This window comes from Myodes glareolus, chromosome 22 (assembly GCF_982192425.1).
Source record: "Myodes glareolus chromosome 22, mMyoGla1.1, whole genome shotgun sequence".
NCBI lineage: Eukaryota > Metazoa > Chordata > Mammalia > Rodentia > Cricetidae > Myodes > Myodes glareolus.
This window is the reverse complement of record NC_142047.1, coordinates 38,264,937-38,291,309: the sequence shown is the minus strand read 5'-3', so window position 1 is coordinate 38,291,309 and position 26,373 is coordinate 38,264,937. Positions and strand designations below refer to the sequence as shown.

Here is a 26,373-nt window from a genome sequence, read left to right as displayed (position 1 = left end):
ACCAAGGTATTTTAAATACAATTTCAAATTGTATGCATTAGGGTATTAAAATTGTGTGAATTTAAAAAGTTCACAGTTAAAAAGGATGTGGCAATTCTAGATGTGTTGTGAGATATTTGATTACACTGTGTAAAAATATGTCACTCTGGTTGGTTTAATAAAATGCTAACTGGCCAATTGCTAGGCAGGGTTTCCAGGCACAGAGGACACTGGGAAGAAGAAGGGTGGAAACACAAGGAGACATGGAGGAAGCCGGAAAGCAAGATGGACTATACGTAGATGGGGTAAACAAGTCTTGGGACAGCACATAAATTAATATAAATGGGTTATATTATAAGATCTAACTAAAAATAAGCCTAAGCTATTGGCCGAGATTTCATAATTAATAAATCTCCATGTCATGATTTGGGAGCTGGCTGGTAGGACAAAAAAAGACTCATTACAAGCATGCATTAATATTGGATTGAGTATGAGATCTATTAGGTAAAGAGAAAATAGAATGTTGAAAAATTATATGCTGTCATCTACATTTTAAAATATGCTCATATGTGTGCATAATCTGGATTTGGTTAGCTAGTAAATATTAACTAATACTACTCTCCCACCTTTGTTATCAAGTGATAATTGGCCCATAAACTTCCTTCTTTGTGCTTTGGCCAGCTTGGGCGTAAGAAGTGAGCATTTCTTTCCTTTCTGTTGTCTGGGATGGCTTGCCAACTGATTGCTTTCTGAGAGGCTGGCCAAACTTGTTCAAATGCCACATGTGCCTTCTTCTCCAGGAAGATTCCTTGGACTCAGCAATAAGTCATTCTCACAACTATGATTTATTATAGCAGAAGGGCACAAAGCAAACTCAGCAAAGAGATGAAGCCCAAAAATGAAAGGTCAGGAGCAAGGCACACCTGAGAGGATGCCCGCCAGGGAGTCCCACAGGACACTAAGTCCCTGCCTTAGTTCTTTTTATTTCTGTGACAAAATACCAGGGGGAAAAAGCAATGAACTGGGCGGGGAGAAGAAAAGGAGGTCTAGTGGGAGGAAGGGCAGAGAATGGAAGGGAGGGCTTATTTAAGAAGGAATATAGTCCATCACCATGTGGGGCAGCCGCGGATGGTCCGCATTGCAGCAGGAGACGGAGGTGCTGGCGACAGCGCCCGCAGTCAGGAAGCATCTGGAGAGGTGATTGCCACTTGCTAACCTTGCTTCCTCACTTTTATTCTCTCCCGGAGCCCAGCCCGTGGGACAGTGCTACCCACATTCCGGTTGTGTCTAACCTCAGTTACGCCATTCTGAAAACACCTTCACAGACACACAGATGGATGTTTCCATGGTGATCCTAAAGCCGGTTACATTGACAACAAAGCTTAGTCATCACAGTCCCCCAGTAATAAACTGTGGCGACAGCTTGAGAGCTGCCAGGGACTCCCTGGAGATGCTTGTCACCTGGGGGCTTCTGCCTGTCACACAGCAAAATTCCCTCAGAAATCAAGCAAGGAGGTGAGATAAGCTGTACTATTTGCACAGATGCGGCAAGGTAAGGAACGGCAAAGAAATGGCAAGAACCTTCCAGAACTTTGGCTCCCAAATGCCAACCAAGGGTCAGCCTTGCAAGAGGCCTTTTTGGGGTCCAGGGCCTTGAAGCTGCTGTGATGACCCCTTTTTACCTAGGGCTTCTCTTTCTGTCTGAATAGGATTTTCTCTGCGTGTTTTCCTTTCGCAATATACCAGCTGACCTATTATGAAGCCAAGTTCTTAGCATGCAAACAAATATTTGCAGAATGCATACATAATTGCCCGTGCATATCCAGCGTATAGCAACGAAGAGACGTCTGATCAGCAGTACCTGCTCGAGAACCGTTCTTATTGGAAAAATGCATTGCTATGCTTTGGAGAGAGAAGCTAAGACTGCCCTCCTCCCAGAACACTGAGCACAGGAAGAATGCTCTGCAGAGAAACGGAGAATTTTGTGGACTGCCCAGGGGAGGAGTGAGGAGAAGGGAACAAGCTGGTGTGAAGATAAACCCTGCCAGCACAAGGACGGCTCCCTCTGCAGCTGGACTGTGCAGTGCGGGCATGCGCACGCACACATGTGCACACGCTCTAGTATTGGACAGTAGGGATACCTATGACATCTTGTGTCCAGAGCTGAGCAAGATATTTCTTAGAATCCACCCTCTTGGTCCCACAATCCTTGGGGACAAAAGGCAGACTCTTCCTTTCTGTGACTCACCTTTCAGGCCTTGACCCCGTCTTCAGAGTTTTACCCAGAAACGTGAATCCATTTCCCCGGGGGCTGCATTAGCAGAAAACTCCCCGCTGTGTACAATTGCTCCTAGAAGTGAAAGCGGAAGCCATGCGCTGGGAGCCAAATCCCTTGGTGAAGTTTTACTGGAACTTTCTCGAACAGCATCCTCCGCCTCAGAACTCAAGCTGTCCCTTGTGCCATGGCCCGCACCAGGGTATCGTCTTCTTTACATGACGACGTGAAATGTTTTGTTCTGTTTCTTTGTGTTGGGTTTAGTCTTCAGACAAGATCTCTCTAGGCAGCCCAGGCTGGCCTCGAACATAAAATCCTCCTGCATCCACTGAGTACTGGGATTCCATTCCTACGCTGCTGTGCCTGACTCCTACAGGGTTTCCCTGTGTGTTTACTGCTCTCAAAGTCCCACGAGAGGCACATAAGCATCGCCTGTGGTGCACGTTCTCACCCGACTTGATACATTTTATCAGCTTTGTGTTTTAAAAAGACAAATATAGTGTCTTCTTCCTTTGCATGACTAACAAAGGTGAGGACTTCCACTGTCTGAATCCGGAACAAAAAGAATCCTGCAGGTAAAACCACCACACTTGCTTTCCAGTTACACCGCAGAATCAAAGGGATAAAAGCAACAGGGCACTGACACCAAAATAAATAAATAAACAAATAAAACAGTATAAAACCACACACATACAGTTATCTGATTTTTTTGTTGTTGTTTTAGAAATGCCAAAAATATACATCAGAGAAAAGATACCATCTTCAACAGATGGCTCTGGGAAATCTGGATTTCCCTGGGTGGAAAATGAAGCTAGGTCCTGAACTCTCTCCCTTCCCCAAATTCAACATCTAGTGGAGCAAAGACCTCAACATATAATTTGCAAGTCTGGTAGGGTGTGGCAGTGCTGCACACTTTTAATCCCAGCACTGGGAGGCAGAGGCAGGTGGATCACTGTGAGTTCAAGACCAGCCTGGGACAGCAAAACTGCTAAAGGAAAAAAAAAGAATATTTCAACTTCTAGGAAAGCACAGGTAAGAACTTTCTGAATAAGACGACAGAAGCACAGGAAATAAGGTCAACAATGAACAAATGTGTTTTATGGAACTTAGAAGCTTCTGTACAGAAAAAGAAAATGTGAAGTAATTGAATAGTCCGCTCGCAGAGTGGGAAAACAAAACTGCTAGTGACTCATCCCACAGAGGACCAGTGTACACAATATACAAAGCTCAAAACCCAGACATTAAGAAAGAAAAACCCATTAAAATGTTTCTGTCTTAACATTCTGTTAAAATGTTCCCTGTGTTCCCCTTTTGGGCAGTGCCTGTTCCTCTGCTGCCTACTTCCCTGTATTTTCTTGTCATTTTTCCTACAGCACCTTGGGAAGTGATCTGAGGGTAGTGTGTCTAGCCATCCACAGGGAGCATAAGTCCATTGCACATTGTCCAACTCTCTCCGGTCTCTCTCCCTTGTAGGGTTTTATCCGCTCAAATAAGGAGCAGGTGCTGAAAGTTTACTACTTGCCTGGAATACCTGAGGTCTTCCAAAGAAGCTTCCAGATACAGATCGCCCACCTGGACCCAGAAAATATCACTCTGTACGGAGAGGGCATCTTTCCCCGGATCAGCCTTGATCTGCACAGGAACCTCCGAGGTACTGTCGCCCACTGCAGGAGCGTACCCCCAGAAGACGAAAGCTACCAGGGTTTGCTTTGCCTTTGTCTGCATCTTTGAAGGCTCGTGGCCACTCACTTTGTTTAGTCGTTTTATTTGCTTGCAAAGCTTTCTCTAGTACTCTTCCGTGTTGTGCCTCCGTTGCCAGGGGTGGGGGACAAGAAGTAAATTTGACTCAAGCTGTGACCATTGCAAACTAAGACTCCAGGTCAGTTTTTCCATCATTAAACTCCCTATCAAAGGGAGAGGTGGTGACATTTGAACCAGTGTGTGTCCCTTCCAGCCAAACCTTCTCTCCCAGTCTCCTGTCCCAATAGCATGTTTGACTGGTGACAGAGCTGGAGTCTGGGTACTGTCGGGTGTAGAACTCTCAGAACAGAACCGTCACAGGAAGCAGCCACACCTTACAGACCTTCACGCAGGGGACCCTGCTTAAACACTGAAATTACATACTATTTGCTATTTGCCTTCGTGCCTTTTCTGGCCCCATGTGGTCCCCAGAGCCATCTTCCTGTGCCAGGCTGGTACTTCTGCCTTGGTAGGTCCTAATAGTTGGCTGAGATGCTCTTTTAGCCTGTTCTTCTAGACCCAAGGCAGGACCAAAGGTCAAGAGAAACTGCTTGTTCTTCATGGCTTCCTTGTTTGCATCCTTTGGGTCCACTTTCCCTACAGTGCTTCAGACTGAAGCCCACTTCCCAGCCTTCCTCTGCCTTCTCTAAAGTCACAAACTCACTGGCTCCAGATCATCTAATAAATTATAATTATCAGCTCCCCGAAAACATGCTTTCATATTGTATTATATTTCATATGGCATAAATGTTAATAAAGCTAAGACCACACTACACTCCAGTATTATAGCTTCAGCCAGAGAGAGGTAACCAGCTCCACACACACCCTCAGGCCTCAGGATCCAGCCAAAACTAGCTTCAGGGGCTGAAATTTACACATGCACAAGTCCCACACATAAAATGGCATGGTGTTTGCATGGCTCCTACACACATCTGTCACGTACTTCAACCCACCTGTAGATTCTCACAAGCCTAATACAGTAGAAGTGGTGTCTAACGGTGACTTACTCAAATCCAGGAGATATAATGAGACAAAGCCTGTCCAACGTCAGTGCAGATGCACTGTTTGTCCAAACAGTGTTGACCATAAGTATTCAAATGTGTAGATCCGGACCCTGAAGACACAGAGAGCCAGCTGCGAGGGTCAGGAAGTAGACCGTTGCCTCACGGTTGAAAATCAGGTTCCCCATTAGCGTCATAACACAGAGGGTGTGGTTATCAGGGAGGCTTTTCAGTTACCCAGATCTGCATATCCATCGTTTGGGCTTAAGCCCCGGTGTCCACTGCAGTCTCGTGGTCCCCCAGAGTTTCACAGTCGGCTTTTTCACTTCTTCACCCACTTTGACCTTCGAAGCATTTTGAGTGTGCAGTGACTTTCGGTGAATCCAGGTGTCTGAAATTCCTCTGCTAATTGTCTCCCTCCTTCAGTAAGGGTGTTGTAGCTCTCTTAGATTTAAAGAAACTTGACCCCAACATATCCTTTGTGTTAACTGGGAGGGACTTAGGGTGTCAAAAGCCACCGAAAGAGTGATCAATCGTCTCAGCTTGTCCGGTATCGGAAGGGACTCCAGGGCTAGAGGATTTAGTGTTGAACTGAGCAGCATTCCAAGTGAGCCTGTTGGTCTCTCATAGTCTTGAGGACCAGCTTGTAGTTTTATGAGCCATATCATTAAACTCAACGAGGTCTCAGATACAAATCCAACTCACTCACAAATTACCTGTCCCTCAGAAGTAGAGACAATATGCCAGGTGAAGTGTCAAAATGTTCCCTTCCCTTCCCAGCTCCCCCTGAGCTGCGAGTCTCGGACTGCGCTGATTCCCTCCCCTCTGCCCTCCACAGGGAATGAAAAGTATGAACGCTTCCTGGAACAAGCAAAGAAGAACATGGAGAAAGAGTATAATAAATATGAGTCTGTCAATCACTATGAGATGATCTCTGAGGACAACATTGAGGAGGAGAATACAGAGGTGAGAGCAGCTCCGCCCTGCACAGAATGTTTGTTGAGGAAGAGAACGCGTGCAAATTGGGGTGGGGCAATGGCTCGGGACATCCCAGAAACAGAGTGGAAAGAGATACAGTCAAGGCAAGCATGGCGCACGCAAAGAAGGCAAGACAAGCCCAACGAGGTGAGCAGCTGTCTGGAGAAACCGGTAAGAGCTTTGGACTTTCCCTCGGGGTAAGAAGGAACCGCTGAAATGTTTTAACCTGAAGTGCTGTGGTTAATTATGGTTTCATAATTGGCACAATTGGGCTTGCATCTCTGAAAGATCCCCGTAGCTGCGCCGCGGGCTATGGGGACAGGGCGTAATGGGGTAAGAGCAGATATGAGGGGCTAGGGGATTTTAAAGCTGTTGGGATGCTTCTAGGTGAGAAGGCGTAGGGGTGCAGATGGTGCCGATGGCAGTCAGGGAAGAGAGAATTGAGTGAGGACAAGGAATGTTTCAGAGCTGAGTGGTCAAGCACTCAGGGTTGATTGGGTGTGAACTGAGGATGGGATGATGTTTCTCTTGTATGCATCGTATAGAGGGAGTGTTAGGAGAGGGGACTCAGAAGGAAAAACAAGTTTGGGTAAGCAGGGTAGGCGGGGAAATGAGCCGAGATGGTCCATTATTGAACATAAAATTGCTTTCTTTTTATTTTTTGAAAACTTCATGCACATTTACCCTGTATCTGAGTCACATATGCATCTCCCCACTCCCTCCTTCCAGCTCCCCCATATACCTTCCATCTGTTGAAATACCCCAACGGATCTCTCATCTCCCTCTCTACTTCTTGCTTATATGTATGAGATCATCTACTGGGGTATGAGCATCCTACTAACGTCTACCCATCCCCAAGCAAAGTCTCCCTCCAATAGCAGCCACCAATTACCACTAGCTGCTCAGTGAGAGGTGGGGCTTTGGGAACCCCTCCCTGCTCCATGCTGGAATTTTTAACTGACTTGATCTCACGGCGGTCTCGTGCGGCAGCCACGGAACTTGTGCGTTCACGTGTGTAATAGCTTTCCTCCCCATCCTCTGGGTCTTACATTCTTTCACCCCCTCCTCCAAGATGTCTCCTGAGCCTTTATGAGGGAACGTGACACTGATGTCCCTTCTACAGCTGAGCACTCACAATCGCTTATTCTCAGCATCTAGAATTGTTGTGAGTTTGCATTAAACACTGGCCTCCAAATGTGAAACTCCTCTACCTGTAACTCTAATTCTAGCAGAGCCAACGCCTCTGGCCGCTGTGGACCTCTGGGCTCGAGTGCACACAACCACGGATACACATCTTCATATAAGTAAAACTTTAAGAAAGAAACTGAGGGCAGAGCCTCCTTGCATAGGAATATAAAAATGCCCGTTGAGGCTGAAACCATGCAGAGAAAACACACAGTAGTTCTGTGGTGCTTGAGGATTTTTGCCAAGACATTTTTATTTTTAAAAATATTTATTATATATTTATTTGTCAGGGGACTGGGCACGTGCCACAGAGCAAGTGAGACAGTCGGAGGACAGCTTTCAGGAGTTAGTTCTTCCTTCCACCTCAGGTCATCACACTTGGCAGCGAATGCCTCTGTACCTGCTGAGCCACCTGGCCAACTCATTTTTTTAAACTCTACTGTTTGTGGGTAGAGAGATGACTCAGCAGGTAAGTGCACTTGTTGCTCTTCCAGAGGATCCAAGTTCAGCTCCCAACAACCATCCCTGTCTACGGTTCCAGGGGATCTGATGCTTTCTTCTGAACTACGTGAACACCAGGCAGACATGTAGTACACATAAATATATGTAGGCAAAACACTCATATACATAAAATAAACCAATCTTAAAATAATCATTTTTCCTTTCCTTGTTTGTGAGTGCATGAGAATTAATTCATTGTGAAGCTAATCTTTATTTACTACACATTTAGAACATGGGAGGGATAAAATCAGTAGTTTTCCCTTTGTGGAAAAATTTTTTTTTTTAGGTTCAGAAGTTTTTATTCAGAAGTTGATAAAATATCCTATGCACACAAAAGTATAAGGATGTCTCTGCCTCACTCCTGACCCCCAGGAGATCAGTCTCCCCCATACCACCGCACCCATCAATTTCTTGGGTCTCATTTTGTACGAGAGATATTCATACTAATCACTTCATAGATAACTAGTTTCTTTCTGCCTCCTTTCAAATCCAGCAGCATCTAGAAGAGAGCTGGGCCCTTTGCAAGGCCCAATGTGTGATTGCCCAACCCTGTTTAGAGCTTAATGGAAAAAAACCCTTACCCACAACAGATAAAGAGACTATACATTCTAGAGCGACATTCTGAGTTGTTCTTGCTCTGGCCCCAGGTAAGTGCTCATCTCCAGATGGAAGTAGAGCGACTTATAGTCCAAGACTATGCCCTGGAACACCAAAAGACAATCTCCTCCAGTAACCCAGACGACACCTACTTCAGCAATCGGAGCCGCCGCAAAATAGCCAAGTGAGGACCCTTTTGTGTTTGGGTTGCCTTTGTTTCAGAGTGTGGTGGGGCAAACCGTGTTTCTTGTCTCCTGAGAAGCTAATCGCCTAGGACTGAAAGCCATGCACCTCGTATTAGCTGCCATCCCTAGCGTGAAGCCAACCAGGCAATTCTGGATCTTAAAGCCAGAATGTCAAATCCAACAGACAGGCCCCCGTTTCAGGTTCATGGGGACCCACACTGAACATGTCGCCAGATAATGGCCAGACACACGCATGGACTTCTGCAGGATGCACGGAGTTTCTAGTCTCTCTGCTAGTGGCCCTTAGCTATTCTCCACTCTGGGAAACAAAGCTACACAGGGGAGAACTCATTCTCTCCTTTTGGGAAAAGGAGCCTCCCAGGCTTGAAAGTGACTAGTAAGGACAGCCCCGTACCTGTTTCAGAGTCCAGCTACCAGAGTACCTCCTGGACTTCGGCTACATTGTGCTTGGTGACGTCCGAACCCACATCATCAAGATCACCAACACCAGTCACTTTCCAGTGTCTTTCCACGCAGAAAAGCATGTCCTTCATGATACAGGTACCAGGAGTCCGCCTGCATGCCCCGTCCTTCTAGAACAGTGTTCCTGCTGTTCTTTCAGTGAAAGGAGTTTCTGGGCTATTCCGTGATACTTTTGACAGCCTGTCCCAGAGGGCCTGCTACAGAGAGCAGCTTCTCTGTGCTGTTTTCTTTGCTCATGAAAAATCATTTCCTCCATCACCATCTAGGCTTCAGCACTGAGCTAGACCGTGTAAAGAATCTGCCCTACTGCGAGACAGAAACATTTGAAGTGAGATGCGACCCACAAGGGGCTAATAGTCCTGTGGGGAACAAAGAAGTCATTCTCCCCATCAAGGTATGGCGCGCCGCTGGGCCTACATGGCCTTCCAGGTCCCAGCCATGCCTGTTGAGAACCCCAAGATTATACAGTCCTGGTGATCAAAAGCTGGATTCTGAGCATCCTAGGCAAGATATCTACCCCTGAGCTATATCTCCAGCCTGCGACATTGTGTCGTTGTTGCTGCTGCTGCTGCTGCTGCTGCTGTTCCTAACTCCAAGCCACATGGTAGCCACAATTTTCTGTCCATTTCCAGGTGTCTGGAGGGCCAACCATTCACCTCTGCCTCCAAGCCACTGTGACCATTCCAAGCATGAGCTTGTCTTGCAACAAAGTAGAATTTTCTACAATCCAGTGTGGGCAGTGCATGGTGGAAACCATTCAGCTTTCCAACACTCTTCAAGTTCCTTGTGACTGGTTTGTCCAGACCCCCAAGCCTACTAACAAGGTAAATTGGGTTTCCCTTCTCTCTACCTCTACTTTAGCCAGAGCTGGGGTTCTAGGCCTTTCCTCCTATCATTTTAACTTCCTGTGGAAGCCTCTCCGTGTCAGCCATTGTCCACGCCCTAAACCTGGTACTGGAAGATGTCTTCAGGCCTTGCCGTTGGGTGTAATGCCATACCGCCCGTCTGCCTCTGGTCCACATACCCTGGTGCCTGGAAAGTGCTCAGGAAATGTAGCTCCTGTGAGTGTTGAGTAGACAAGGACTGTCTGCTACATGAATGATCTAATTGTCTAACGTTTATAACCCAGATGGATAAACACATGCCGAAGTATTTGAGACGGAAACTACAGGCGGAGATGATTCCAAAGACTCGGATCTTTGAGATCCAACCCACTTCTGGAGTCTTGGACCCTGGTGAGAGGGCCAATGTGCAAGTAAAATTCATGCCCAAAGAAGAGGTGAGCATGAAAACATATGAGCCTCTGTAGAGATCTTCCTTCTGGGTCGCTTTGAGGTCAGAGCCCAGGGTTGCCTGAGACTCAGACCTTTCTGCATATGGCATGCTACTTCCTGGGTAGCCAGCCTGGTGGGCTGGGCCCAGCAGCCCTGAGTGATATGCCAGCTTTCACTGCGTCACGGTATCAGAGGCATTCTGCCTCTGTATTTACAGGCTGTGTATCTTTGAACAAATCACTTGTCTAAGTCTCGGCTTGTTCATAGGTAACATAAAAAGCAATAATATTCCCATATCAAACCTCCCTTATTGCAATTCAGAAATCCAATAAGCTCAAAACGTGGGGGTTGCAATTTCATAAGTTTCATATTAAAACCTACTCAATAGAAAAATCTCATTTGATCTGACATAACTGTTTTTGCCTTTCTTTATCCTTCTTAGTTTTCAAACATTGCGACGGCCAAAATATTAATGTATTTCATTACAGGAGACCTTGCTGAGACTCCGCTTAGGACACCGGGTAGCAGAGCCCAGATGCACTGTGCTTACCTTCTTACTGATCAGAATTTGAAGGCATCTGGACACTGGGATTTCTGATAAGCTAGCACAGAGCCGCAGCCAGGGCTCTTAGGGTCATTCTGAAGATTAGTACCACTGAATGGAGCACACAGCACGCTCCCCTGTGTATCGTCAGTGATTCAGGAACTATTAACTTCCACCATCCGTCACCATGGTAGTCAGTACTTCCTGGCAGAAAGCCTCCCTTGGCCTGATAAATGTCTCTTATGTAATTGCCATGAGTTCAAAGTCATCCCTAATGGAGCGCATGGCAAGAATAATAAAACCCAAGAACTGGAAAGGATCTCAAGACGTCTCACCGTGACAATTTTTATTTAAAGCTGAAAACATCTGAGTGATGTTTTCCTTTTGATTTTGGTTTCAAAGACAGGGTTTTATGCAGCCCAGGATGGCCTGGAGCTCACTAGGCAGCACTAAGGTAGCCTTGAACCCTCGATCCTTGGCCTCACAAGTACTGGGGTTGCAAGCATGCGCCACCACGCCTCATATATTCTATTCTTTCACAAGAAAAATCTATGTGAATTTTATACAATATATGGCTAACTCCCACATTCCTGGTAATAGCTTTGAAGAAATGCTCCAGAATCTGCAATGGGAAAGTAGAAAAGTAAATAGCTTCATATTTCATTCTAAAATGAAGCCTGTGTTCCTACCTATCAAAGTCTACCCATATTGCTGCTGATGCTGAAGCTTCTTTCTGCCCCCATTCTTCCCTCTCTGATCCTCTCTCCATCCTCCTGTCCCTCCTCCCCTTCTTCCCTCCCTGAACCCTCTCTCCATTCTCCTGTTCCTCCTCCACCCCTTCTTCCTTCCTTGATCCTCTCTCCTTCCCTTTCTCCATCCTCTCCTCCACCTCCCTCCTCTTGCTCCCTATTCTCCATCTCCTCCTCCTTTTTGTGCTTTTTGTTGAGTTTCACTGTATCTCTGGCTGGCCTGGAACTTGCTAAGTAGACCAGGCTGACCAAAGACTTGCTCTGACCTTCTGCCTCTGTTGGATTACAATTGTGTGCTCTAGCACATCTAACCTGCCCATGCTTCCGAAGAAAATTAGTAACATGCCTGCAGCTCTTCAGAGTGATTTAAGATGAGCAAGGGTTTTTCAAGATTTGGGCTTGATTTTATTTTTCTCTGTGGTGCTAGGAATTGAGCTATCCTCAGCCTAGTTCTGGATTCTTATCACTTCCAAATGAGGGAACTATCACAATGGAGCAGGGGAGGTGGGATACTTGCCATGTTCCTGAGAGTCATTGGTGAAAGTCAGTGGTCCCAGAAGCCGTTACTTCCCTGGCTTTTCTACTACACTCTCTGCTGCCCATGGGCCCATGGACATTGACAGCCTCAGGCCCAGAGTCACAGAGAGCGAGACCCATACAGGAAACTCAGAGACATGAAGATGACACTTAGGCCTGCTGTGTGTGGCCGAGCCCCTCGTCCAGCCCCTAGCATGCTGTGTACACACCACGTAAGCACCCTCGCTATGGGGATTGCTCTTTCACAGCTGTGTAGGAAGCGTGTCTCCTTTCATCTGGAGGCAGGAAGCTTTGTCCTTTTGGTGGTTCTCAGCTGTGCGCTGTGTGTTGTTTCCGTGTTTTCCAGAAGTTCTACAGCCAATTGCTGCTGTTCCACATTGGCCAGAGCAATCAGAAGCTCACGCTCCTGGCACAGGGGCAAGGGCTGGAGCCACGACTGGAATTCAGTCCTTCCGTTCTGGAGCTGGGGCCCCTCCTGCCGTTTGCACCAGGGGATGAGGCCGAGGTGATTGTGAGGAACCCCTGCAACTTCCCCATTGAGTTTTACTCCCTAGAATTTGACCAGCAGTATCTCTTAGAGGAGAAGGTGAGCAGAGACCCAAACCAAACACCCCCGCTGACATGGCAGGCCCTACCTCCGCCTGTGTCCTTGCGTCCACAGTGCCTTCCCTCTGGTCTCCCCCGCCCCACCTTTCCTTGCCAGCTTATCAATTTCTTATCTATAGACTTTCTCCACCTGCTTCTTTCCCCATGAAAACTTACTACTTTTTTGTAATTCCCATGTGCATCTTTAAACAAATTAAAAAGCCAATGCATGTTTATGGTCAGTATTTGCATAGTAAAGAACTCCATGTAACAACTTGCCATTATAGTTGAAATAACTTTCTTTTAGGCTTCTTTTAATTGGGAAAATTAAAAAATATGGACTGGGGAGATAGCTTAGTCAGTAAAGTTCCTTTCTTGAAGCGTGAGAACCTGAGTGAGTTCTGTCCCCAGCATCCACGTGAAAAAGCCAAGCACAGTGATGCTCACCTAAGATCCTAGCCTGGGAAGGAGGAGACAGGTGGGGTTCCTGGAGAAGTCCTTAGAATCCATCAGGCTAGCTGAATCGCTAAGCTTCAGATTCTGTGAAATACCCTGAGCCCCCCCCCAAAAAAAGATGGAAGACAGTGAACATTGACCTATACCCTGCACACACGCACGCACGTGCACACACACACACACACACATACCATCTGTCATTTTACCTATTTTCTCCGTGTTCTCTATTTTATGAAGAAACCACCTTCACCAAGTGTAATATTGTAACAAATGCTACCCTGTACAACACCTCAGATGTTAACACAGAATAGAGTGACATTTCAGACATCATAGCCATCGGGTTTTAGAACAATGACAAAGTCCCCTAATAATGTGTTTCTCATGTTTCAGAACACATCCCTCTCATTGGGTAATATGTGACTGCACTTTTTGAGAATGACCCACTCACTCTGAGTGGATAATAGAATTCTATGTTAGTTATTAGAAAAAAAGTATGTGTGCGATAATTAAAGAAAGAAGAACTTTGTCTCCCACATGTGATATGCTTGGGTGTGTGTGGAACAAAATAGAGATTTTGAATCCCTGTAAATTCAGGGAGGGGCTCTACCTTGAGACCTCTCTCGAGGGCCCCACCATGTGAAACCCACAAAGCATCTCTATAGATCTCAGCCTCTGGTAGAAGCAGGGCTTTGATGAGGCCAGTGAGCAAGAGCAAACCTCAAATGAGGCCAACGGTAGCTTTCATTCTCCCCTTGAGCAGATCTTGCGACAGCTGAAGGGCTATGATTCCTACAACACCCTGCTGCTGCCTCCCCGGAACCCAGGGGAAAAGCTGCCCCAGGAGGTCTACGATTACTTTAGGGAGATGAAGAAATCAAAAGAGGAGCAGATGAAGGCAAAATATATGGAGAATATGTCACAGGAGAATGGTGAGAACCCAGCATGAAGTACCTCTGGCTGTTGTTCCATTCCTTTTGAATTACCCCTACCATGAGACGGGCCAGCTACTGAGTATTTGCCAGGTACCAGGTGCCTGCTGCATGCCATTTAAGACCATTACCAAATAGGCTGTGTGATCTTTGTGTTAAGGACACAGAGCTGGCACAGTCTGCTGTTGCTAGAGTCTGGGGGTACTGAGATTTAAAACCAGAGACTGTGGAGAGAAGAATGTGTGCTGGAGGCTGAGCCCAGGGATTCTCACAGAAACTGAAGCAAAGAGAGTCCAAGTACACAGCTGTATATAGAAGAACCAGGATTGCAGTCCAAATCCTCCTATATGTAACTGACAGCAATCACTATACACCACTGCTTCCTGTGGCCGTGCCTAGATAATATGTCTCCCACATGGTGGAAATTGATGTCCTAACATACTCAAGTGGCCAGGGGCAAGGGAACTTGCATTGGAAAAAGGACAGCCCTCCTGTGGTCCTCGGGACCCATCATGAGCATCCCTGCTGTTGCGCCATTGAGTCCTCTGGTCCAGCAGCCCTGTGTATCTTATCCCTTCCCCGGGGCCTCTCTTGTGTTCTTGAGCAGAACAGCCCCCTTTATGACTTGTAGGACCAAATGACTGGTGGCACTGTGCCCTCTCCTTTCTGCTTCTCTGTCCCTGCTGGAAATATTCCCAGCCCATTTCTCTCTCTTCTGCATTAACCGTCCTCTCGTGTGTAGTTCTGCTAGTCACACTTGCGTCTTCCACAAGACAAGCATTGAGGAGACAGCTAGGTGGATAAGGTGCTTGCCAAGGAGCATGAGAGCCAGGTCCCCAGAACCCATGTGCAGCAAGATACAGTAGTGCCTGTCTGAAACCCCGCAGCTCCTATGATGAGATGGGAGGCGGGCTGACCAGAAGCTCATCTGGGTATACTAAGGTCGGCTAGTCTGACACACTCAGCAGTGTTTGAAAAACCCGGTCTCAAACAAAAGTGGAGGGGAAAGGCCACACCCAAGGTTGTACTCTGATCTCTGCGTGTACACACTTGTGCACACACACACACACACACACACACACGCACATCTTATATAGCCTTTTTCTTTTAAACCATGGGACAGCAGCCAGTGCATGACATACTCAACAATGTGTAGCATGTGAGACATGACCTAATGGTCCAGATGGAATCCTCTTCTCCTGCCTCATGGTCTCTCAAGGCAGATCAGTCAGAGACTGTTCACTTGATCTGCAGGAAAGACTGCCTCTACATTCAGTGTTCCGACCAGTGCTCAGCACCAATAACTTGCTGGAGTTGTCTGTACAAATGTCACAGGACAAGTGGCTCTCACAGTTCTAGATGCTAGATATACTTGATCAGGGTATCTTTGGGGTTGGTACCTTCTGAAAACCATCTCTTCTTGTGGAGAGTTCTCTTCATCCTGCGCCTTCCCACTGTGGGCCTCTGTCCTAATCTCTTCAATGCTGTAACCAGTCACACTAAATCAGGACATACCTATATCACCTACTAAGGAAACCTTAATTACCTACTTAAAGAGCTTATTTTCAAATAGAGTCACCTGAGACATTGTGGGCCAAAGCTTCAGTGTATGGATGTAGGGAGGCAGAAATGCAGAGATTACCCACTGTGTTGCAAGGGCTAAGCTGCAGAGCTGCAAAGAAGATAAACGGTGGAAGGAACCTCCCTTTGGAGAGCTGACAGTCAGGATGATGATGAGGGAGAGACAGTTCAAGTCAGAGGGATGTCCAGTGGCCTCAGGAGACCCTGAGCCTGCAGTGTACACAGGACCTCGTGGAGGCAGACGAGAGCCTTGTTTGCTCTTGAAGTCCGTACACACCAAAGTTAAACTGATGTTTCTTTTTTTTTTCCATTTGTCCCAGCGGAAGATGATCTCGATCCAGGGCTGATGGGTCCAGGGGGAACCCGGGCTGAATGCTCACCGACACCCCTCCCAACACTGTCTCACGCTGCTCCCATGCCGTGGACTCTGACCTCCCTGACCATGGCCCAGGAAGGGCAGCTCCCTCGAGTCACATCTCAATTCCAAACAAAACAGATAATGCCCCTAGGTTAGAGGGGGTCACCTAGTGTGGTAACAGACTGCTATACCCACTGAGATGCTGTGGAAGAGGGGATAATAAGGTGGGCACTGGTCTGACAGGTGCCAGACACATTTAATGATGACACGGGAAACATCGGTGAGAAGCTAAGGGTGAATGCAGGCTCCAGGACGGTTTGTACAGCACAGTCTCCACATTGTCCTGAAAACCTGAATATTAAAATCTGTGGAGCAGTGCCTCTTCTGCTCTGGCAGTTATAGGACCAGCTTCAGTCCCCGTCACCATGTGTCTAGCTCAGTCTTTATTATTATTATTTTTTAACAATTTAAACTGTAATCTGGGACTCTTAGGAATTCTCTGAGTTTCCTGGGCAAATGTGTACTTTCAGTATCTAAGCACGTTTAAATGCAGAAACACTGTGCAGAGGGAGCCAGCTGATTGCGCTCTTGGTCATTAGGGTTGGTAGTATAGGGTGCTGGTCAGCACAGCCATTCTTTCCCCATCTCCCTTGTTCCCCACCCAGCTCCTTCCCATGTGTTTTCTTCCTCTGCTTCCTCTGCAGAAGAAGAAGAGATGCCATCAGACCCGGGAACCTCCGTCAGCACCAAGAGGACATCACTTAGCCGAGGGATCTCTGCCACATCCAACCTGGAAGAGCGGCATCTTATGACTGAGTCCAAGAACTACCTAGATGAAGATGAGGATGAAGAAAGCCTGGAAAAACTAATGTTCCAAAGTAACCGAGCATTGCGGCAGGGGGCAGTTCTGTCTAGGCAGACATGAAAGGGACGTTCAATCTCTGGATAGCTTTCTCCATACAAAGGGGTATTCTGGGCCTCCTGCAGTGGCTTCCCACCCACCGTGCGTACCCTTTGGTGGCCCATCTACTCACACTGTACTGTGAACACGGAAGCCTGCAGAGTGGCTTAGCATGTGATATTCCCTTCTAGCTGCGGTCACTTGCATTTTAACGAGACTAAGGAAGACCTGATCCCTTAACGCTAACATTATAGCCCAATGAGAAATGTTTAAAGAAACATTCTGAGAAAGTAGAAAGCATTCTTCCAAATGTCCCTCCAATCAAAACTTTAAGGAACCCTTGACTTCACCTCCCAGCTTCATGGACCCATTTTCTGACCTTCGTTTTCCCTGAGATCTGAATTAAAGCCAGGGAACACAATAGCAAACCCGAGATAAAGGCAGAGTTCCAGTGCCATACCTCGTGGTTAGCCCAGCCTGGCCAACTCACCCCTGAGTGGTCCCTGACCTTTTGTGGCACCTTTTCCCCATTCAACAATCGTGGCTCTGCCCCATCTTCTGAAGTATCTTGGACCCCCTAGAGCCAACTCCAAACTCTTCTCCACACAGCCATCCATTTTATTTTTCAACAAGAGAAATTCTTCCAAGTAGAATTTAAGTCAATGAATATCTCTTTATTTTAAAATGCAGAGACACGTTATTAGCCAAGTACCATGGGTGGGGCTGCTGCACCATCGGGTGTTTTAGAAACAAGGGTATTTAAAAAGAAAACTTCGCTCTCATCTCTATTGATACCTATGTACCTATGTAAACTCTGGGGTGCACACTTGTGCACACACTCACATGCAGTTTGCATTGACAGCTGACAAGATCCAGAGCACAGACAGTCACTCTGCAGAAGAGGTTGGAGAGGTGGAAAGCAACCCCGTGAGCAAGGCAATCGCACGCCACCTAGGCATCGACATTTCTGCAGAAGGCCGCCTGGCCAAGAACCGGAAGGGCATCGCCATTATCATCCATGGGACTCCCTTGTCAGGTATGTGACAGTCTGAGGGGAGACTGTGATCCGAGACGCCGTGTCTCTTCCATAAGGAACTGTGGCAGCATCAGCTTGGTCAGGGCCAGTCATAAGAGTTTTATCTGAGGAACGGCATAATAAAGGATCACAAGTATGTACCCAGAGACCCTGCCTCCAAAGCACAGGCTGAAAAAGAGATCTAAATCGTTTCATGTCTATTTCACCGCAGTTGGAAGCCAACATATCACAAGTGTTTTACAGTGGAGGCAAGGACAGGACTGGGGAACTGCTTCTGTAATTAACGTGCTGGAAAGACGAGCATGAAGAAATGAGTCTGGAACCCCCACACACACCAAAGCCCAAATAAAAGCTGAGATCCATGACTTGCCTGTAACCCCAGTGCTGGGAGATCCCAGGGTTTATTTCGGCCAGTCTCGGTGAAATGGTTCAGTTAAAGACCCTGGCTTAAACAGTAAGAGGGAGAAGCCATCGAAGAACGATATCCTGGCCTTCACACATGCCAGCCTGGGTGTGTGTCCATGTAAATACCAGACACAGAGGCACGTTTTTAGAAAAGATATTCATGATCTGCCATTTTTCATGAGGAGAAAGTATCAAACTTACGATTTATAATTTATATCTGTTTGATATTTCCTCTGTAACAGCCACAAGTGTAGTGGCTTGAAGAGGCACAGATTTACCCACTCTTTAACAGTCCTGGGGGCCCTAAGTCTTAAGTGGGTCAGGACTGTGTACCTTTGGGAGGCACTAGCGGGCAGTCCATTTTCTTGTCTTCTCTAGCTTCTAGAAATGCTGCCCACATTTCTGGCCCAGGGCAACAGCTTCCATCTTCAAAGCCGGCAGTGCAGTCTCCTCTAGTGTGCCCCTGCACATCGCAGCCTCTGACGCCAGCCTTCCTGCTGTTCTCTCCTAGGGACCCCTGTAGTGAGATTGAGGCCACTCAGATAATCCAGTCATATTCCACGGTAGAATCTGTAAACTGATCCACCTGCACATAAGGGAGCATGTTTACAGGCTCCAGGAATGAGAACATACATTTTTAGGAATTATAACTTGGCATCCTGTGTAACCCTTTCCATCCCTCTCCCTCCTATCCTCCCTCCATCCCTTCTTTCTCCAGTTCCTCCCTCCTTCTCTTCCTTTCTTTTCCTTTCTTTCTTTCTTGGACTCTAGCAGAGGCCAGTCTCATACTCTCTATATAGATAAGGATGGCTTTGAACTCCTGATTCTTCTACCTCTGCCTCCCAAGAGCTGGGATTAGGGATCTGTGTTACCACACCCAGTTTGTGTGGCACTGGGGATCAGACCCCGGGCTTCCTGCATACTAGGCAAGCACTCTAAAACTGAGTCGCATTCTCAGACCCCCATTTTGTTTGTTATTTTTATATTTATTGTGCTTTTATTTATTTTACATGTATGAATATCTTGCCTGCTCGTGTCTATGTGCAGCACATGTGTAGCTGGTGCTCACAGAGGCCAGAAGAGGGCACCAGCTCCCTGGGACTGGAGTTACAATGGTCGTGAGCCACCGTGTGGGTGGTGGGAAACAAACTACTCTTTGGTTAGAGCAGCCGGTGTCCCTAACCACTGAGCCACCTCCCCAGCCCCCATCTATGCCTAATGAAAAGTATCAATAAAGTGGCTACTTAGGCAACTTAGCAGCTGTAGGCCAACTCTAGTATCTCTATATGAGTGGATTACGAGATCCTTTTTCTTTGCTCTCATCTATTATTTCTGAATTTTCTACATTTTAATGAAAGTAGATTGAAATGAGAAAAACCAAGTCAGCCCAGGTTATTGTTTAAACCCAACATTAGTGTCAGCGACAGTGGCAGGAGTGGGGGGGGATGACAAAGTGCTTTAGAGACTACCCAGTAGAAACTGTATTTCTACCTAGGGGGGCACCTTAGTGAGGCTGTCAGCTGTCATGCCCGTATGCCACAGGGGCACGGTTAGGAGCAGCTCCATGGCTCTGACTGTACTTCCTGATCCACAGCTCTGACAGTACTTCCTCGTCTCTGCTGAGCTCCCTCCGGCCGCTTAAGAGACTTGGAGGTGAAGCTTTCAGAAACCACTCTGTCGGGTCCTCTGTTCTACAGACCTCTGTCTAGGACACTGAGCAATTGAGAATCCTAAGAATTAATACCCTGACCGTTTTTACAGGAAAGACAGCCAATGCCATCAGCTTGGCCAAGTACTACAACGCAGCCTGCTTGAACATCGACTCCATTGTCCTAGAAGCCATATCAGACAGTACCAACATCTTAGGGATTCGGGCCCGGGAGCTATGCATCAGAGCTGCCATAGAGCAGTCCATGAGGGAAGCAGAGGAGTCGGGTAAGCCCCCCTTCTCCATGGTTTACTCTGTGTGTGTGTGTGTGTGTGTATACACGCACACTCACACATAATTATAATTGACCCAACCAGTCTTCCCATCTCTGAGTTTACCTTGTTTCTTGATCTTGTCCTTGTCTCTATTTTGCCTGTTAATAGTCACCAGATCCCCAAAGCCCATATCCATGAAGACTTCCCCAAGTCATCTTTTGTTGGAACCTTCTAGTCCCGAACTTGCTCTCAGAGAAATTGAACTCATCTCTGCATACATATATGTGTAGGTACACATGCATGTAAGGGCATGTATGTACGAAAGTCAGAGGATGACCATGCCTGCCCACCTGGTTTGTTGATAAGGTATCTCCTTGGTCTGGAGTTCACGAATTAGGCTGGGCAAGCTAGTCAGTGAGGCCCAAATATCCATTAGTTTCTTCTCCCAGAACTGGGCTTACAAGTGCATGCTACCATGCCAGACTTTTTATGTGGGTTCTGGGGATTGAACTCAGGTCCTCAGGCTTCCGTGGCAAGCATTTCACCAACTAATCGATCACCTCAGGGCACTCTTGGCTTCTTCTGGTCAAGTGGTGGTACCCTTTACTGGTAAGATCATCCTTCTAGGCGTCACCTTGATCCTCTTCTGCTACAGCCTGGTTGAAGGTTGAAGTGGGACCTGTTGCCAGTTTATCCCACAGAATCCTCTTCACCTGGCATACAGAGGTATTATTCCATGACCGGTGCAAGAGGACGCTTGACACAGGACCATAAGAGACACAACCCACATCGTGGTTGGGCTGGCACTCGTGGGGGAAGCAGAGATGAGTTCGGGAAGATACCACAACCATAGACATTTCCGTTTCTGTGTCAATGTCTATGTCTACCTACATGATGAAGAATTGGAAGGGGGGTTGTTCAGGGATGATTGCAGAGACTTCTAGCCACAGAAACTAGGAGAGTGGAGTCATTCACTGAGGTAGAAATCCTGGGGGAAGAGGCAGCATAAGGAGATGGATTGAGCTTTTGGATCTCATCACGGAGAAGTCTGGTGTGGTCTTCCTATCACAAGTCAAGAATCCTGGCTCCATCAGGTCATTTGAGGACAATGGGTCAGGAAAACAACTGCACAAGGAAAAAATGTAGAGTGAAGCAGAGGGCCTGCTTAGAGCTGGTTCCTCTCTCCATGAAACCCTAAGAGCATGCCATAGTTCCTGATAGCACTGTACCTGCTAGCTGATCAACTCTCAGTCCTCCACTTGGGGTGCTCATGGGAGAAAACAAGGATCTTTGCCAGGTAGAGAAGGGAATAGTTCTTAAGGGAAAATCCCAGGCAATCTCATAATTCTAAGTCTCTTAAATGTTCTCCTCCAATAAACAAATGATGCATGTGATTGTGTTAGCATCCTGGCGAAATGATGAGTTTGCGCTCCTGAGCTGAGTACCAACAAGCTGGGGCTAGGGCTGGGGGAGTCTGTCAGTGAAGTGAGAGCTGCAGATACTGGGAGAGATGGGATTGGCCCAGAGAGGCCCAGAAGAAGAAGGGAGATCCTTGGGGAAGACTTGTGTCAGGAGGAAGCACTGTGAGAAAAGCCAGGGGACCCTTAGAATGGTGGGGTCTCAAAGGCAGGGAGTCGGCAGGACAGGCACTGAGGAGAGAAGGAGAGAACCTCACAGCTTTTGGGGAAGGAAGACGGGTGAGTGAGGCTTTCGCATCTTCTGCCTTCTTGCTCTGGAGCCCTTTGCTCTAATTAACATACTATTCTCATTTCGCTTAGTTTATTTTGTTGTCTGGCCCCACTGCTCTCAGTAGAGAAGCTTCTGGGACAAGAATTGTGTTAATTTTCCTCACTACTGTATTTGCAGCCCTGGGAGCAGTGTCGGGCATAGAGCTGACATATAACTAAGATGTATTTTAAAAAAACAAAAAGCCACTGACCCAATGAATGAGCAGAATTGGATCCTGCTGAAAGCTACAAGGGAATGAGCCCTATGTTGGTTTCTCAAGACGCAGAGATTTCTGATGTCTTTGGGAGCCCCAGTGGAAGGGTTCGGCCCTAACCAACATTTGCTGTCTGCTGCAGTCAACAGACTGGAATGAGATAACTAAGTCCAAGCCTGCTGATGCCAAGCAGAAACCACTAGCCTCAGGAAGCTACTGAGTGCGTGGACTGTGGTCCGTTCAAGCTTAGGTGTGGTACAAGATCATAGTGTACGCTGGACCCCTGGGGATACAGAACAGACAGGAGAATTCACAACACTGTCTCAGTTGTTACGGTTGGCTTACAAAGTGAACTGTCCATTGTCACATAATAGTTTAAATTAATATACCACTTTAGTTGATTTTTTTTTTACTTTTATTTGGCTACTGGAAGTTTTTAAATTATATTCATTGCTGTGACCATGGTGGTTTGGATCACTGTTTAGAGAAATTGAGCAGTAAAGGGGACAGAGGGAAAATGGTGACAGGACAGGGGAGCAGGAAGAAAAAAAGAAGGAAGACGGAAAGAAAAGGGAAGGAAAAAGGGAAAGAAGAAAGAAAGTCATACCTTCAAATTAAAATTTATACTAAGATCATACCTAGAAGCTCTTGTTAAAATATGAAGGGTGCAATGGACGGGAAACAGCTAGGGGTACATGGATGACGCTGTAAAGAAACTGTATGGTCAGTGAAGATCGGGGTGGGCAGAAGAGCCAGAATCTACAGTGAAGAGCAGTCGAGACTTAGGAGAGATTCTGGTGGTCAGTGCCTCTGAGGATGCTGAGTCCCCCAGAGTGGGTGTGTCAGATAAGGGCGTGGTGAGTGGAGGATCAGCTGTGGTTTACTCCATGAGGGGTTTCAGCCTCCCTAATCCCCCAACAGGTACAATATGGCTTCTCTCTGCATATCCCCAAATCCTGGGGGAAGGGAGGAGGGAGTTGCTGGAAACAGTGAGCCAGAGTGAAAGGCAACTGTGAGGGAACCGTAGAGACTTACTGGCTGAGATGACGACAGCTCCCCGAGAGCTAGAGAACCACAGGTGCTCCTTAGCTTAGGAGGCAAAGAATGTGTTCTCCGCCCCTGGTCTCCTTCAGGGGTGCCTAGTCCATCTTTGAAGACAGGATCCCAGGGGACACAAGGAGACGTGGCAAATGTGTCAGGCAAGGGATCCATCAGAAGACTGAGACTCAGAGAGGGCACTAAGGTGCTCCAGCAAGAGGTTTTCTAAACAGATTGTAAATGGCTGATGTTGTAAAAGGCATCTCAGTAGAGGGAGCTGAGCAAGGGTAGCAGTCTGTTTGGAAGGGGACTCAGGAACGAAAAGAGGAAATTTACTGTGTGCATAAAGCCGTATTTGTTAACAATCACACACTTCTTGCTTAACTCGTTTATCATTTGAGACAGCTCTGCTGAGGGCAGAAAGAACTCTGCCCTAGCTATTCCTTGGCCTTGCAACTGCCCAAAATGTCAGAAAGGTAAAATGTCAGATTTGCAAGGCAAGGCCGTATTTATGCACAAGCAACTCAAGAAATTCTTGGCCTCTGGGCTGGGAAAGAACGTGGGCCCAGACTATTGCAGGAGCTGCTGAAAGACGGGCAGCAGGGTAGTTTGAATGAGAAATCTCCCCCATAGCGCAGGTATTTTAACACCTGGTCCCCAGTTGGTGGTGCTGTTTGGGGAGGTTCTGAAACCTTGAGGAGGTGCACTCAGCCTTCCTGGAGGAAGTATGTCATGGAGGTGGACTTGGAGGGTTTATAACCTAGTTCCCCTTCCAGTTTGCTCTCTCAGCTTCCTCTGTCAGAGTGCTCTCCCGGCTCTTGTTCCTGCTGCTTGCTGCCATGCCTCCCTTCCGTAAGGGACTCTTATCTCTCTGAACCACACACCAAAATAAACACTTTTGTCTATCAGTTGCCTTTGGTCACAGGATTCTATCACAACAATAAAAACAAAAGTAACTAATGCAGGCAGAAAATAACCCAAACCTAAGGTAGCCATCATCCATTGCTTGATGGGTGGAGCCACCTCCAACCCAGGTCAGTCAGCTGTATGGGACGGTGATTCAGAATTCTGTAAGAGAGTAACACAGGCTTCGGTGTACCATCCCCAGTGTGATTTCCTTCATATTGTGAGATGACTTTTACTAAAAATCCACCTTCTCCTAATAGCCCAGGAGTCTTCAATTACCCAAAATGTTGGGGTGCCAGCACGACTCAGCACTGAGAACCTGGGCAAGTTTACCTCGGAACTCAATCTAGTGACCCAGGAATTTAAACTTGCAAAGAGTGTGCGTGGGAGTGTGATGCTCCCCAAAGGCAAGGCGGATAGCCACTGGTCTGGGTCTCAGAAGCAGCATCATCCGCACCCAGTTGAAACACCACAGGTAGGCAGGGATCTCTGGGCAGAGGGTTGGGTCCTTTCCTCCTCCTTCTTGGTATCCTCCAGCTGGGCCAGCACCCTCTGCCTCTATGGCTGTTCTTACCAGGGGACTGCTGTCCTTGTGCTACCTCTTTAGAAATGAGTGTGCAGTCACCTGGTACCCCGCTGGATGCCAGGGAGGTGAAGGTGAAGAATATAAGGTCTCATGCTCAGGCTGCACTGATGGAGGAAGATGATCACACTTACAAATTATCTGAAATAAAGTAGTGACAGAAGACAGCTACAGGAGAAATGAAGTTGAACCATAGAAAATGGCCAATATTCAATCTACCAATTTTAGAGTCCCATAATAGTAATTTCCTATGGCTCACACCAGCAATAAGACAACATAAGGAGATGAAGGGGATTCAAATTGGAAAGGAAGAAGTTAAACTTCTGTTATTTGCTGGTGATATGATAATGTATATAAGTGACCCCCAAAAACGGCATCATACACCCTACACACCAACCTTGCTACACACCTATAAACAGTATTACACACCATGCACACCAACCTTGCTACACACCCATAAACGGTATCACACACTCTGCACACCAACCTTGCTACACACCCATAAATGGTATCACACACACTACACACCAGCCACCGTTTTCAAGTAACTGGTCCCATAGAAACCTCCAGTCCTCTTTCTCTCTGCCCACCTCACTGTTGTTTTTCTTCCAGTTTTATCCCTTGGTCCACACTCTCTTGTGCCTTCTCCTTTAACATATTCCCCAGGCAGTCAACCTCCAGCCCCAGTGGACTCAATTCCATCCAGACCAAACCGATCATAGCTAGAAAAATTACTCGTCTCTCCTAAGTAGCCTGAAAGTCAACACCACACATGCCATTGTCTGCCCTAGTAAATTTGCCCTCCATTCAAAATGCCCATGCTATGGCCCTCCTCACTCTCCTGACCTCTGAGACACTCCGCTCTTCTTCATCCTCAGTCAGCAATCTCTCTGCCAAGCTCAGACAACGACCTCATCCTCCCCACCGCATCTCTGGCAGGCTTCCATAGCCCAGTGCTGCCCCTGCCTGCAGCGGAGCTCCTGCCCGTGCTCTCAGGCTGATCTCTCTGCCTGTGCCCTGGACCTCACCCCTTTCCCTCTTACTCAGTTCAGGAGTTAAATTCCCACCATTGTCCTTGCTCTCCTGTTTTTCCTTCTTTGTAACATGTTCTTCTTCTTTTTTTTTTTACATGACCTTACATTCATCCCCAGCTCTTAACTCATCCTGCAGATCTTCTTCACTATACCTCCTCCAAAAAATGGCTTTGCCGACGGCCTGCTCTGTCTTGGCTGCCCCCAATCTCCTTCACCAATTCCATTGTGACGTCTGACCCCCCACCTCCATTCCACTGGCTCCATTGCTTACCAGATTCCATACACACTGAGCCCTGCCCCCAAATCATCCCTACACGGCCGAGGTAGCTTGCAGCTTCCTCACAGAATGACCTTTCTCTCGACGTTGTCTCCTGTTGTGTCGCCCAAGAAACATGATCTCACTGTGTCATCCCCACTCCTGTCACTGCTCTTCATTCCCGTTTCTGGTCACTTTCCCATCATGCTCCTCCCTGCCAGCAATATGACTGATTCCTGTGAGAGGTGCTCCGTCTCTGTGTCTCCCATGAGAATGTTAAGAGCCACGTAGGCAGCGCCAGTGTTAGCCCTGCTCGTTGTTGGTTCCCTAGTCTGCCAGGGGCTGGTGTGTGATGAGAGCTCAGTAAGTACCTGTTCGATTGAATACAGTTCAGGACACATACAACAGCACC

General features: G+C 47.2%; 1 protein-coding gene across 1 annotated transcript in view; it reads left to right on the top strand.

Moving 5' to 3' along the window:
- Hydin (HYDIN axonemal central pair apparatus protein) overlaps window positions 1-26,373 on the top strand; it is a 337,184-nt gene that overhangs the window by 222,662 nt on the left and 88,149 nt on the right. The window contains exons 29-41 of the mRNA XM_048437266.3: window positions 3,728-3,905; window positions 5,834-5,961; window positions 8,307-8,440; window positions 8,866-9,002; window positions 9,191-9,318; window positions 9,557-9,748; window positions 10,054-10,203; window positions 12,375-12,614; window positions 13,830-13,998; window positions 16,642-16,815; window positions 17,701-17,874; window positions 20,041-20,214; window positions 24,349-24,563. Of these exons, the coding sequence (XP_048293223.3) occupies window positions 3,728-3,905; window positions 5,834-5,961; window positions 8,307-8,440; window positions 8,866-9,002; window positions 9,191-9,318; window positions 9,557-9,748; window positions 10,054-10,203; window positions 12,375-12,614; window positions 13,830-13,998; window positions 16,642-16,815; window positions 17,701-17,874; window positions 20,041-20,214; window positions 24,349-24,563 (2,193 nt within the window). The remainder of the gene's footprint in view (window positions 1-3,727; window positions 3,906-5,833; window positions 5,962-8,306; window positions 8,441-8,865; window positions 9,003-9,190; window positions 9,319-9,556; window positions 9,749-10,053; window positions 10,204-12,374; window positions 12,615-13,829; window positions 13,999-16,641; window positions 16,816-17,700; window positions 17,875-20,040; window positions 20,215-24,348; window positions 24,564-26,373) is intronic.